The 15,420-nt window shown below is 45.8% G+C and overlaps 1 protein-coding gene across 1 annotated transcript in view; it reads left to right on the forward strand.

Moving 5' to 3' along the window:
- Positions 1 to 15,420, forward strand: part of TMEM130 (transmembrane protein 130) — a 73,280-nt gene that overhangs the window by 42,858 nt on the left and 15,002 nt on the right. Inside the window, exons 5-7 of the mRNA XM_040356784.1 lie at positions 1,227 to 1,311; positions 8,182 to 8,384; positions 10,865 to 10,986. Coding sequence (XP_040212718.1) covers positions 1,227 to 1,311; positions 8,182 to 8,384; positions 10,865 to 10,986 — 410 coding nt within the window. The remainder of the gene's footprint in view (positions 1 to 1,226; positions 1,312 to 8,181; positions 8,385 to 10,864; positions 10,987 to 15,420) is intronic.

Genomic DNA, 15,420 nt, shown 5'->3' on the forward strand with positions numbered 1-15,420 from the left:
CGGATTGCGAGTAACGTGGTTAACGAGCGTTTCGCAATACAAACTTTTTTTTTCTTTTTTAATCCTGACTTGGTTTGCAAGTGTTGTCTCTCGCAAAACAAGCAGGATTCAAACCTCTGCAGTGTGCAGTACCGCATTTGGCCAGAGGTACGGGGGTGCCTGTGACACTCAAGCCTCGTACACACGACCGAGGAACTCGACGGGCGAAACACATCGTTTTCCTTGTCGAGTTCCTTGTTAGGCTGTCGAGGAACTCGACAAGGCAAGTTTCTTCATTCCCGTCGAGGAAAAAGAAGACATGCTCTCTTTTTGGCTCGACGGGATCCTCGACAGTTTCCTCGTCGAAAACTGTACACACGACCGGTTTCCTCGGCCAAAAAAAAATCCCAGCAAATTTTTTGCTGGTTTTTGCCGAGAAACTCGGTCGTGTGTACGAGGCCTCAGAGCCGTTTGGAGCTGCTTGGAAATACAGAGTATTTCTGAGTCTTTCCAAGGGTTTCCGACTGCATCCGAACGGTCTCCGAGTATTTTCAAGTCTCTCCGGCACCCCCCGACCTCTGGCCACATGCAATATTGCATGCAATAGAACTAATTATCTTTGTTTCCATTGATTTCTATGGGGAAACTCGCTTTGATATTCAAGTGATTTGAATTACAAGCATTCTCCTGGAACGGATTATGCTCGTAATCCAAGGTTCCACTGTAATCAGGTTTTTATTTGAGTTTTCACATCAATAGAAAACACAAGCCCATAGCCTAGGCTGGCAATGCACTTCCCTACTCCTTCTTCCTCCTTCCCCAAATTAACAGATTGACTGGAGACTGCACTGTCCACTGTTAACCTATTCCTGTGAGGTTTGGAAGTTCAGGGAAGGGGCACTAAAAGAGCAGGGGCCAGCAGCATTGAAAGTTGTAAACTGAATTAAGTTTTGTTTGATTGATATAAGCATATGGTATAAAATGTGAAAACCTGTAATGTGAAATCTATGGAAAAATAAAGAATTTATAAAAAAAAAAAAAAAAAGTTGTAAACTGCAAATGTTGGGATGAGAATTTCAACAAATAGTTTAGTGTGAAATATTTATTTTTTGTGCTCAATGTGTTATACTAAAACTGTCAAATGTATTACTACTTTAAGGAAATATCCTGTAGCAAAACCTGCCTTAGATACTTGATGTGTTTTATATTAAAACTGCTTATAGAGATTCTTTGTATTACTTTTTCAGATATTATACGTAATATTACGATTGCTGGGCCTACGGAAACCAACACTGAGCAGAATTTCAGCATGTCTCTGCATTTCCTTGGCAGGTACGCACGATTTTTAGAGAATTATTTTTTTCTGCCGAATTGTAACAATATGTTCTTTCCCGGCACAGAAATACAAGTATACTTTGTGGAGGAAGACATTTTGTTCTCCAAAAAAAATTACATTTGCTATTATTGTATTTTTTTATAGAAAATGTAAATGTGACTTATGACCCTCTTTCTTCCTTATTTCTGAGGTTTCAATTAAAGACAGAATGTTTTAAAGCTCAAATAAAACTTTACTTTCAAGAGGAAGTAACCCCCCCCCCCCCCCCCGAAAAATGGGGGGGGAAAACCTGCAAGAGAAGGGCATAAAAAGCTAGTATAGCATACTAGCTCATTATGTGGCACTTGCCTGAAATCGAAGCCCCCGAAGTCCTCCTCATTCCCCGCCGCCGCCATGTCCCCTTGCAGATATTTCCTGTTTGCGCTGTGATTGGCCGGAGCGGCGATGTTGTCATGCGGGATCGGCAGAACCCTGTGCATGCGCTGGAATACGTCATTAACCCAGGTTATGCCATTCAGAAAAACTGCACTTTTAGTGCGCCAGCTATGAATAAGCACCAAAGTTCGGTGTGAAACGCGTCAGATTTTTACCCCGTCTGCTGTGGCATGCTTTTTGTGTGTTTTTTGATTTTACAATAAAAGCAATTTATTTTTGGAGTGCGGCTGTCCAGAAAGTTTTTCCTTTGTGGCTCAAGTATCCCACGTGTATGGCAATGACCCCTGCACAAAGTGGCTAACGTAGCCCAGAATAAACCACCCCTAGGTAGGCATCTCATATGACCCTTCCTTGGTGCCCAATGAGGAAGGAAACATGGAGAACATGATGATCAACTGACAAATCCACCCCACCTTACACTCTTGTAACAAGTTTCTTTTTATATTTTGGTGTAGACCTTCACCTAAACTATTTACAAGTATTAACAAGCAGTAAACGCACATTAAAATAAGTCTTCACTGACCGATAAGCTTAGAGAAATTAATCTTCAATGTTCACAACAGAAGCACTGAAATGATAAATAATCTTTCCTAAGGCCTCTTTCACACTGGATGGATCCGCTGAACTAGCTCAGTGGCAGATCGCTCCATTGATCGCCGCTGAGCTGGCGGCTGACAGGTCCATCTCTGCTCACTGAGCAGGGAGGGACCCGTCGGAGCCCCACTGATTTCTTTGGGGAGTTCAGACGAAAATGGACAACATGTCCGTTTTTTCATCAGATCTCATTCGATCCGCCAGACGGGTGGCCGAACATATCACCATACGTCTTCTTTTAGCAGATCGGATGGCAGGCGGGTGTCAGCGGAAACATCTCCGCTGACATCTGCCTGCCCATAGGAGTCAATGGGTGGCCCGCTCAGATCCGCCTGAAAAAACAGACAGGCGAATTTGAGTGGACTTATCATGTGAAAGGGGCCTTATTTGCAGTGGCAGTGGGGACTTGGCAGCATGTGAGCCTTTTAACGTAAACAAATATTATGTGATTGTAAACTGTTATGCTGCGTACACACGATAGGTTAACGATAGACCGTTTTCATCAGACCAAACCGATCGTGTGTGGGCCCCATCGGTTATTTATCCATAGGTTAAAAAAATAGGAACTTGTTTTAAAATTATCTGATGGAAAAAAACCTATAGAAAAAAAAAACGATCGTCTGTAGGCACGTCCATCGGTTAAAAATCCACGCATGCTCAGAATCAAGTCGACGCATGCTCGGAAGCATTGAACTTTGTTTTTTTCAGCACGTCGTTGTGTTTTACGTCACCGCGTTCTGACACAATCGTTTTTTTAACGGATGGTGTGTAGGCACGACTGATCATCAGTCAGCTTCATCGGATAACTGATGGAAAAATCCATCAGACCGTTTTCATCAGACTAACCCATCGTGTGTACAGGGCATAAGAAACCATTTAAACTTACTTCAATGGCTCTGTTGTGATCCATGAGGATAAGTTAGCTGACAGTAAATTCAGCTAAAGAGGTCAGTGATGTATTCTTCTTACCCTTACGCTGCTGCCAATGTAAAGCTTACATCGGCAGCAGCATGGACTTTTACTTTTATAAACAACAGTTTGTTAAGCCGACTGTTTACTTCCACACCTCCTGAAAGGTACAATTCCCCCCACCCAATTCCCTAACATGTATCTCTGGCTCTACTGTCTGTCTTGTGGTCCCATTTCGGGCTGGTGTCAGAGGTGAGAGTGGAGAGAGTGGAGGGAGATCAACAAACATGGGTTCACTGATCTTCCCTCCGGTGATTGAATTTGCAGGTGATAATGATTTCATTACTTATGGGTTCAGTGCTGTCATTCCCCAGTTGGTGTGCCTGAGGAAGGAACTGTCGCTCTTTCTGGTGCTCTAGGTTGTGGGCGGGCCTTTGCTGTCCTCATGTACAATGCTGGATTGCAGGCTGTTTATGATTTCCTGATCTATGTGTCAGTATTATAAGCAGGGGTCAAGTCCTGGGGAAAAAAGTGTGGGAACTCCCACCCAAGATCCACTCCCCCACCAAAAAAATAAACAATTATGGGGGTGGGTGGTATGTAGATGAGAGGGGTGCGGAGTGTATGGGGTGGGTAGTATCAAATGCACCACTGGCCACTGATGCATTGGTGACCAGTGGCAGGTAGTTAACCCCTTTGTGCTGCATTAGTGACACCAGTGACAGTGTTTATGAACCCTTTCATGCTGCACCATATAGGGGTTAATAAACACTGACGCTGGTGTCACTAATGCAGCACAAAGGGGTTAATTACCTGCCACTGGTCACCAATGCATCAGTGGAAGTACATTAACCCCCTCATTGCTGAATACCATTGTAAATTAACCCCCCCCCCCCCCCAAGAAGCAAAAAAGTCAGACAGTTAACATAGCCAAGCCACTGTGATACAACACTGTCTTAGGTAGGTTAGGTCTCCACAATTGCACCTCTGGACCCCTTTACATTACACAGCATCCTGCACCTCTAGACCCCTTTACATTAAACAGCACCCTGCACCTCTGGGCCCTTTTACATTACACAGCACCTTGTACCTCTGGGCCCCTTTACATTACACAGTCCTTGTACCTCTGGACCCCTTTACATTACACAGTCCTTGTACCTCTGGGCCCCTTTACATTACACAGTCCTTGTACCTCTGGGCCCCTTTACATTACACAGTCCTTGTACCTCTTTACATTACACAGTCCTTGTACCTCTGGGCCCCTTTACATTACACAGTCCTTGTACCTCTGGGCCCCTTTACATTACACAGCACCCTGCATCACTGGACGCCTGTATGTTACACAGACACCCTCCCCCCTAACAGTTATGGACCCCCTGCATGTTACACAGACCCCCTACAGTGAAGACACCCCCATTCAGTACAGACCCACCCCCGTACAGTAGATCCCCCCCCCCATTCAGTACAGATCCCCCCCATTCAGTACAGATCCCCCCCCCCTCTTCAGTACAGATTCTCCCCCCCCACCTTCAGTACAGATTCCCCCCCCCCATTCAGTACACATCCCCCCCCATTCAGAACATACCCCCCTATTCAGTACACATCCCCCCCCCATTCAGTACACCCCCCCCTTCAGTACAGATCCCCCCCCATATAGTACATACCCCCCTATTCAGTACACATCCACCCCCCATTCAGTACACATCCACCCCCCATTCAGTACATACCCCCCTATTCAGTACACATCCCCCCCCCCATTCAGTACATACCCCCCTATTCAGTACACATCCCCCCCCCCATTCAGTACATACCCCCCTATTCAGTACAGATTCCCCCCCCCTTCAGTACAGATCCTCCCCCATTCAGTACATATTCCCCCCCACCCCATTCAGTAAATACCCCCCCCCCCCCCATTAAGTACAGATTCCCCCCCATTCAGTAACCCTTATGTACCTCTGATGATCGGGACATGCCAGACAGCACTCGTGGATTTGTCGGATCCCCTCCCCCTGTGTAGACATACAGGAGGAGGGGGAGGCGGGCCGCTTCACTCGGCTGTGCCGAGACTGATCAGAGCACGGAGAGCAGGGAGGGATCTGACGTCCGGGTGTCACTACAGTGCGGTTCGCACCCCCGCAAAGCCACACTACCTCAGGCTCCTCTCTCCGCGTGTTTTCTAAAAATTGCGCGCCGCTTGCCTAATCCCGCCCGCTGTCTCTTCAGTTGCGCGGGGGGTGGGCGCCTGCCGCTCCGCTGCTTAACCTGCCTGCAGTCTCCGCTTCAGTCGGAGGGGGGCACCGGCCTGACACCCCCCAGTGTGTGCCCCCCCGCCCCTCACTAAGTAAACACTGCATTCCCACCTATTCTCTGCTCGAGTCCTGCAGGGGGAACGTGCGTTCCTGCTGTGAAAAAAGTGCAGGGACGCCGTTCCCACGCGTTCCCGCAGGACTCGAGCCCTGATTATAAGAATTACTCCATCCAAAACTTTTTTGTGTTGGAAAGTTGGCAAAAAGCGGGGAAAAATCTCTAATGTGGAGAACAGAAAGCAAAAAAAACTACCCTTCTACCTGTTTTAATAATTTTTTGTATTGCTGTGTTCCTGTTGGAGATGTCTACTCTTATCCTTTTCTAAAAAAAATGTTGATCGCAAAGAAAGCAAGAGAAAACTCAACAGGGCCGCATATACAGTAGCTGTAAAAACTCAGAGGGCCAGATTCACAAAAGAGATACGACGGCGTACCTCCTGATACCCAATCGTATCTCTGAGATACGATTGTCGTATCTATGCGTCTGATTCATAGAATCTGTTACGCATAGATAGCCCTAAGATCCGACAGGTGTAACTGTGTTACACCGTCGGATCTTAGGCTGCAATTCTAGGCCGGCCGCTAGGTGGCGATTCCATTGCGGTCGGCGTAGAATATGCAAATGACTAGTTAAGCCGATTCACGAACGTCCGCTTTGCCCGTCGATATAAATTTACGTCGTTTCCGTAGAGATGCGTCGCGTAAAACTAAGGTTGCCCTCTAGGTGGACTAACCAATGTTAAGTATGGCCGTCTTTCCCGCGTCGAAATTTTAAATTTCACGTTGTTTGCTTAAGTCGTCCGTGAATGGCGCTGGACGCCATTTACGTTAACGTCGAAACCAATGACATCCTTGCGACGTCATTTAGCGCAATGCACGTCGGGTAATTTTACGGACGGAGCATGCGCAGTACGTTCGGCGTGGGAACGCGCCTAATTTAAATGGTGCCCGCCCCATTTGAATTAGGCGGGCTTGCGCCGAGCGGATTTACGCTACGCCGCCGCAAGTTTACAGGTAAGTGCTTTGTGAATCAGGCACTTACGCTGTAAACTTGCAACGGTGTAACGTAAATGGGATACGTTACGCCGCCGCAGCGTAACGTAATTCTATGTGAATCTGGCCCAGAGGTTCTAATCCTTCCCCTTTCTATCTAAATTGGAATTAACATTTTGGTTTGAGATAGCTTTTACTTCCCGTGCACATTGGCGCGATTTGACGTATGATTGACAGGTCAAATCGCATTTTAAATCTGAGCCTATTGCCGGCAATAGGAGCGTCCCAATTGGTGCGCCGCCGACTTTGCGACGCTGCACCAATTTCCTAAACTTTTGGTGACTTCGGGGGCAATTTCAATAGATATCTGTGCATGAATCCACACAGATGTCTTTCAAGTCACCGTCGAAGTCGGACTGAATTGCGGCTTTGAGAGTTTAGATAAACTTGCATGATTTTAAAGCCATGCTCAGTGTGAACGAGGGCTTAAAATAAACATTTGACAACCTATGAGTTGCCTGTCAGGCCATCTGCTAAATTAATGAGACTGTGTCAGATTTGGGCTAATCCTAGTGTTGTAGATCCATAAGTAAATGTGGAGGTGTGAAAATGGGATGCTTCATAGCACATCTATGGTCAAAATGTAAAATCCGGTATTTATTGCCACATTAGATTTTAATTATTTCTAGCCCACTCCTATTTTTCTGAATGATGCTGAAGTTTGTAAACTTACTTTGTGAAGATCCCACACATTTAATTCCTTGAATTACATGGCAAGTATTCACTATGCCCTGTGAGTAGACACTGCTGTGTCACACATTTCACAGAGCCTGCCTTTTTAACTATAGAGGTTCTAAGAGGAGGAGTTTCAGGAGGCGGAGTCAGTGTAGAAATCACTGCTTGCAGGAAACAAGGTACCATGGGATATGTAGTTCCTAGAAATTAAAAGTTAACAGCAAAGCATGCAGGGATTCGAGAAGTTGTGGAAAGAGATGGCCAATACTGTAAACAGGCAGCAGTCACAACATGGAAGGATATATATATATATTTTTTTTAGGTAAGCTTATATTGGATTGCCAATAATAACCATTGTTTGTGTTGCTATTACAATGCAGATGTTATAAAATCTCTGATGTGGCCACAAATTTATTGGTCAAATTGGTTTGTTTTTTCTAATTATATGACACCTTATGAGTCCTTTCACATGGGCGGCTTGTTCGGCAGCCTCCGCTTTGCTCAGCGGGTAATCTCTCCACTGATCCCCACTGAGCAGGTGGATGACGTCCGTCTCCGCTCCGCCTTGCAGAGCAAAGATGGATAGAGTCCTGCTCTCCTCTGGGGAAATTGGGTGAAAACGGACCGCCTGTCCATTTCCACCCAATGTTATCCAATCCGATCCTCCAGACGCATGGAAAATAGGTTCACCATCTGTCTGGATTTGGCGGACAGGATTGGATCGCTGCAGGTGTCACCAGATATGTTACTGCTGACACCCGCTGCTCCATACGGCTGAATGGAGGGTCCAATCAGGTCTGCCTGAAAAACTGATCAGACCGCACGTGTGAAAGGACCCTGTTTTTTTTTTTATTGTTCTTGTCTAAATATATTACATTTCTTTGTGTGTTTCAGTCCTCCACTGGCTGTTTGCTGGCTTATGAAGTCCGATTGTGTGTCTTTGGATGGAGAAGACTGCCACCCAGTGGTAATAAATGACACCACCTACAATATAAAACATGTCTTCAAAACAGCAGGATGCTTCTGCTTGAGTGTAAAAGCCCAAAATGAAGTCAGTATGCTGGTAACACATTACAGCATTACTGCTAATTCTACAGGTAAGCCATGGGTTAAAGAGAATCAGTATTAACGAGGCATACTGTGCAAAATAAAAATAAAAAACATGTAGAAGTGCAATAAATAAACAATAAAAAAGCGCATAAGCACCAATGAGAGTTCAGTTAGCTGAAATCAGACTAGAAATTATTAAATTTGATTCGTAGCCATTACTTCAGTTTTCATATTGCTCCTTGCCACAGAGTGTACACAGCCCAGAGCAGCTTCAAACTAAATGTTATATTACCAATACAAAGAATGGTATACTTAATCTAGGTCTATATTTGAATAAAAAACATCATTGCATGTATAGTTCTTTTTTAGCTACCTTCACTTTATTATTATTTTTATTATTATGTAGGATTTGTATAGCGGCAACAGTTTGTGCAGAGCTGTCTTAGGACTGTCTCAGGCCTCGTACACACGACCGAGAATCTCGTTGTAAAAGAAACATTGGGCCGGATTCAGAAACAAGATACGACGGCGTATATCCTGATACGCCGTCGTATCTCTGAGTTGCGGCATCGTATCTATGCGCCTGATTCAGAGAATCAGTTACGCATAGATATGCCTAAGATCCGACTGGTGTAAGTGTCTTACACCGTCGTATCTTAGGCTGCATTTTCACACTGGCCGCTAGGTGGCGCTTCCGTCTAGTTACGCAAGGAATATGCAAATGAGATATTACGCCGATTCAGAAACGGATGACCGCCCGGCGCTTTTTTTTTACGTCGTTTGTGTTAGGCTTTTTCCGGCGTAAAGTTACCCCTGCTATATGAGGGGTATGTGTGGCGTATCCTATGTTAAGTATGGCCGTCGTTCCCGCGTCGAGTTTTGAAAATTTTACGTCGTTTGCGTAAGTCGTTCGCGAATATGGCTGGATGTAATTTACGTTCAAGTCGAAAGCAATGACGTTTTGCGGCGGAATTTTGAGCCGTTCACAAAAAAGGTAAAATACGCGGGGTCAAGTGTAATTTAAATATAACACGCCCACAACATCCCCATTTGAATTAGGCGGGCTTACGCCGGCCCACATACGCTACGCCGCCGTTCTTTCAGAATACGGAACTGGCGCCCAAAGTTAGAGCAGCGTAACGTATCGGAGATACGTTACTCCAGCAGAAAGATCCGCTGATCTTTCTGAATCTGGTCCATTGTTTTCCTCAACGAGTTTCTTGTCAGGCTTGTCGAGAATCTTGAAGCTATGAAGAAGCACTAAGGCATAGTGCGAAACGTCAGCTTTTCTTTTGTTGTGCTGTTTTTTGCTGTGGCATGTATTTTGTGATTTTTAATTAAAGGAGGAGTTTTTTTGGAGTGCGGCTGTCCCAGCTTTTTTCCTTCATCCTAACTTGTCGAGAATCTTGTCAAGCTTTTTTTTTATATACAAGACAAGACAAAATCTTGTCGTTCTCAAACGCGGTGACGTACAACACGTACGACAGCACCATAAAGGGGAAGTTCGATTCCACTGGCGCCGCCCTTGGGGCTGCTTTTGCTAATCTCATGTTACTGCGTGTTAAGTAAAAGTTTGGTGATAGACGATTTGCGCTTTTCAGTCTGTTACAGCGTGACGAATGTGCTATCTCCATTACGAACGCTACTTTTACCGAAGGTGCGCTCCCGTCTCATAGTTTATTCTGAGCATGCGCGGGTTTCTAAGCATACACACAAATGTGTTTCTCGTCGTAAACCAGCCCGACGGGAAACACGACGAGGAAATTGAGACTCCCGAAGAGAAAAAAGTATTTTTTTCTCGTCGAGATCCACAACAGTTTTCTCGACGAAAAACATACACACGGCCGTTTTCCTCGGCAAAAAAGCTCTGCCACCAAGTTTCTTGATGGATTTTGTCAAGGAAAACGGTTGTGTGTACGAGGCCTAAGGCCTAAGGCCTTGTACACATGACCGAACATGTCCGCTGAAACAGGTCTTCCAGCGGACAACTGTTTCTTAGCATGTCCGCTGGAAGCCTGTCCGCCGGACATGTCCGATGGTCAGTACGACTCATCGGACATGTACGCTGGCCCAAGAACTCGCGCATTGCGTCAAAGTGATTCCACGCATGCGTGGAAGCATTGAACTCTCGGGTTCGCGCACGTCGCTGCGTCATCGTCGCCGTCACCGCGTATTCTGTCCGCGCGGAATTTGGTCTGATGGTGTGTACAGCCATCAGACCAAATGATCCCAGCGGACATGTCCGATGAAAACGGTCCGCGTTTTCATCGGACATGTTGGGTCGTCTGTACGAGGCCTAAGAGTAATAATAATAAAGGACAGCCTTCGTTTCATGTCTGTAGTTTACAGCCAGTTGGCATAGTGTCAGTTCTGCCTTGAATTGTGGATCAGGAGAAGACATTATGCCCTGATTATGTAATAAAGGTCCGGTTGTGTTGAGTCTTGATCTCCATGGTGTGATATTCTATTAGGGGACAGTACTTTGCTCATATATTCTATAAAAGTGACTTTTCATCCCCTCCTACAGGTGTGCACCCCCTTTGGTTCGTCCTTCCTTGCTGTGCATTCCTTGCCATTGCTGTTGGTTACATCTTCTACACTCTATTCAAAGCTGCCAGCCCAAACCCACATACAAAGTCCGTGGTGGAGGTAAGTCACTAGTCAAGCTAGTTCAATGTAGAGTAAAATGCACGCCAATCTACTGGGATTACCAGCCTATTTGTACATATAAGGCGTACACCATCGTCTTCCACAAAGTAATTAACATACAGGATTTCTCTTTTAAAAATTGCTTATTAAAACTCTTAAAGGGGTACTATAGGTTTGATTTTTATTTTGTTTAAATAACAAACTTACCTCCACCTCTGCAGCTCATTTTGCACACAGTGGCCCCGATCCTCATCTTCTAGGGTCCCTCGGCTCCTCCCCGCATCAGCTAACCCCCCCTCGGAAGCGCTTTGCCAAGGGGGTTACCTTGCGAGCGCACTCCCAAGTCCTGTATTCCACGTCCATAGCCGCCAACTACAGGACTCGGCCCCAGCCCTCTCGTCATTGGTGTTGATTGACAGCAGCGCGAGCCAATGACTGCACTGCTATCAATCTATCCAATGAAGAGCCGAGAAGAGCTGAGAAGCCCGGGACAAGAAGCCAGCGCGTTCTCAATGCAGGACTTTAGAGGGCTCAGGTAAGTAAACGGGGGGGGCCTGTAAGAATCGGATGTTTTTTTTAACTTTATGCATAGGATGCATTAAGGTGAAAAAACGCAAAGCTTTACAACCCCTTCAAATGAATCCATTGTCAGGCAGTATAAAGTTAAAATATAAACACTTACAAAAAAAATCTCTACATTATTTCAAGCCTCAAACATGCTCTCAAGCCATAACTAATAGGTATGTAAACAGTAGGAGAAGCTTGTAGTAATTTACTATAAAGGTTCAAATGTACACTTTTCTGAGAATGGATGTCATTTCTCTTGTGCTGTATAGTGATTAGCAAGGCTGGACTGGGACAGAAATTTGGCCCTGGACTTCATCCAGACTGGCCCACTTTGACAGGACAACTCCTGAACCCCCCGGCCACCCAAGCCCCCTCTCCCCCTTCACTAGCCGTTCTACTTTATTAGAGTAGAACGGCTGGTACTGGTACTCTTATAGGCAGTACCAGTGGGGAATCTAGACATTATTTTACCCGGGGCAAAGAATCAGTTTGGTGCCCCCCTTATGGGACAAGATTAGGCAGAAGTGAGAAACTCCCAGGCCATAGCTGTTGAGTCAGCCGTCTGTCCCCTCCCCCATGCTCCTCTGTCGTCCCCCCTGCTCCTCTGGTCCTCCCCCTGCCTCTTTGTTCCCCCCAGGTGAGCACTGCGGAGACGGAGAGGAGGTGAGCGCTGCAGGAAGGGAGAGACAGAGGAGCCGAGGGGGGCGGCGGTCCGCTGTCACTAAAGCCGGCCCACTGAGCCACCGGCCCACCGGGAAACTCCCTGTAGTCCCAATGGCCAGTCCATCCCTGGTGATTAGTGGGGGGGCAGAATCTTATTTAAAGGGTAGTGTAATGTGTGTGCTGTATACCTTTTGAACAAACACACTTTAAATAATAAGAACAAAATCTGGCCATTGTAAGCACCCCTGCCAGTAAAATAGTTTGTATGTACAATTCAGGTATGTGAAATAACAATAATATAATACAACCTTATACATGTGTGTAAAATGTTAATGCTGTACACATATTAACATAAAACAGTTACCAAAATACGATATTTTTCATTATAGTGAGGCTTTAACCACTTCAATACCGGACACTTTAACCCCCCTCCTGCCAGGGCCAATTTTCAGCTTTCAGCGCTGTTGCACTTTGAATGACAAGGGCGCGACCATGCAAAACTGTACCCATATGAAGTATTTATAATTTTTTTAGAGACAGATAGAGGTTGATTTTATTTTTTTATTTTTTGCTAAATAAACAAAGACTTAAAATTGTTAAAAGAAAACAAGTTTTTCTTAGTTTTAGTCATTAAAATGTACACATAATTAATTTTGGTTCTTCACTGATGTGCGCTGATGAGGCTGCACTGATGTGCGCTGATGAGGCTTACCTGCTCCGTTTTTGCACATCGCTGCCCAGATCCTCTTCTTTTTGGTTCCTCTGCCCGCTGTCCTGGCTCCACCCTTGTGCCGAGTGCCCCCAATGGCAAGCTTTTTGCAGGCTCGCTTCTGATTTTTACATACTTGCACATTCATGTTTTTGTTATTATATTAAAGTGTATGTAACCCTTAAAATGATTATAGCACATTTTTGTTTCGTAGTTGGCAAGGTTGAATAAAGACAATAGTCCATCCAGTTCAACCTGTATAGGTGCACGTGTATCAGTGTCTATAATTGTTTCCCATCACCCTGTATGTTGTGTTCATTAAGATGCACATCCAAGAGTCACTTAAAAATATCCACGCTCCCCGCAGCCATCACCAATTGTGGAAGAGAGTTCCACATCCCTATTGCCCTGACAGTGAAAAACCCCCTGCGCAGTTTAAGGTTAATCCGCTACTCCTCCAATCTCTTTGTGTGGCCCCCATGTCCTCTTACACTTCTTGAGACTGAATATATTTTTTTCCTATGCTGGGATCTCTATTGAGATATTTGTAAATCGCTATCATATCTCCTCTCAAGCGTCGTTTCTCCAGTGAGAATAAATGTAGTGTTTGCAGTCGTTCCTCGTAATTGAGGTCCTCCGATCCCCTTATTAGTTTTGTTGCCCTTCTTTGGACTCTCTCCAGTTCCAGCACATCCCTTCTGAGGACTGGTTACCATAACTGGACAGAATACTCCAGATGTGGCCTAACCAGAGTCTTATAAAGTGGTAGGATTATAGCTTTATCCCTGGAGTACTGTATATCCCTTTTAATGCATGCTAGTATTCTGCCGTCTTTGGAAGCTGCAGCTTGACATTGCATGCTATTGCTCAATCTGTCATCTACTAGGACCTCCAGATCTTTCTCCATCCTTGTTCCCCCCCCCCCCCAGAGCTTCTCCCCCTAGTGAGTAGTTTGCATTTATGTTTTTTGCCCCCAAGTGCATTACTTCACCTTTCTCCACATTAAACCTCATTTACCATGTATTTGCCTACTTCATTCTTTTGTTCAGGTCTTTCTGTAAAATTTCTATATCCTGATGGGAAGTTATTGCCCTGCTTAATTTTGTGTCGTCCGCAAAAACTGAGATTGAGTTATTTATCCCATCCTCTAGTCTATATCATTTATGAATACATTTAATAATCTTCGCATTTATATATTTATTGCCCATTGGAATGCACTGCCAATCAGGATATGTGTTTCCTAGAAAGAGTAGCCTCTTATGTTATAGTGTGTACTTCAGGGACAAATAACTGGTCATCTGTACCTTAGATTGTAAGCTCCTTGAGGGCAGGGACTGATACATGATAGTAATCGTACAATATACTGTATGTGTATGTGTAAAGTGCTGCTTAAAGTGGTTGTAAACCCTCCAATACAACTTGTGCTTTTTGAAATCTAGATAGCACAGGCAATTAATCACTGCCTGTGAAAGTGTACTCACTTTTGTAGTTTCCATCATGCCCCGACTGGCCATAGGGCATACCGGGCATATATGCGGTGGCCTGCGGGCCGCATGTCACGTCTCCCCCCAGTAAACTCTCAGCTGCGAGTTGGTACCGCACTCGAGTGAAATTGACACCCGTCGGCACATCAGGGGGCCGGACCTGCAACGATTCCCTTCTCTCTGGCACGGTGGCCGCAGCTCTGATGATCTAATCAGTCTCGGCTCGGCTGTCTCACAAAGCCAAGCAGAGTGAAGCCGCCTCCCCCCTCCTCCTTTATGTCTACACAGGGGGAGGGGACCCGACATGCAGTCCCGCGCTGATCTGAGGTACATTATGGGTCTGAAGGGAGGGGGGTCTGTATTGTAGGGGGGATTCTGTATTGTTTGGGGATCTGTAATTTAGGGGGTTCTGTGTTGTAGGGGGGTCTGTAATGTAGGGGGGGGTTCTGTATTGTAGGGGGGGTCTGAAATGTAGGGGGGTTCTGTATTGTAGGGGGGTCTGTAATGTAGGGGGGGTTCTGTATTGTAGGGGGGGTCTGAAATGTAGGGGGGGGGTTCTGTATTGCAGGGGGGTCTGAAATGTAGGGGGGATTCTGTATTGTAGGGGGGTCTGGAATGTAGGGGGTTCTGTATTGTAGGGGTGTCTGAAATGTAGGGGGGGGGTTCTGTATTGTAGGGGCGTCTGAAATGTAGGGGGGTTCTGTATTGTAGGGGGTCTGTAATGTAGGGGGGTTCTGTAATGTAGGGGGGTCTGTACTGTAAGGAGGGGGTCTGTACTGTAGGGGTAATGTAAAGGGGTCCAGAGGTGCAAGGTGCTGTATAATGTAAAGGAGTCCAGAGGTACAAGGTGCTGGAACCCCACATCCCATCATTAACCGCCGTCTCGAAGCGGCGCCGCGCCCCCCCCCCCCCCCCCCGGGCTGCTCAGTCTAAAATGCCCAGACCTATTTTTTGTCCCAGTCCGGGCCTGGTTTCCATAGCAATTGCCCTGCAAGCGTGGGTGACGTTAGG

The sequence above is a fragment of the Rana temporaria genome, chromosome 6, assembly GCF_905171775.1.
Source record: "Rana temporaria chromosome 6, aRanTem1.1, whole genome shotgun sequence".
NCBI lineage: Eukaryota > Metazoa > Chordata > Amphibia > Anura > Ranidae > Rana > Rana temporaria.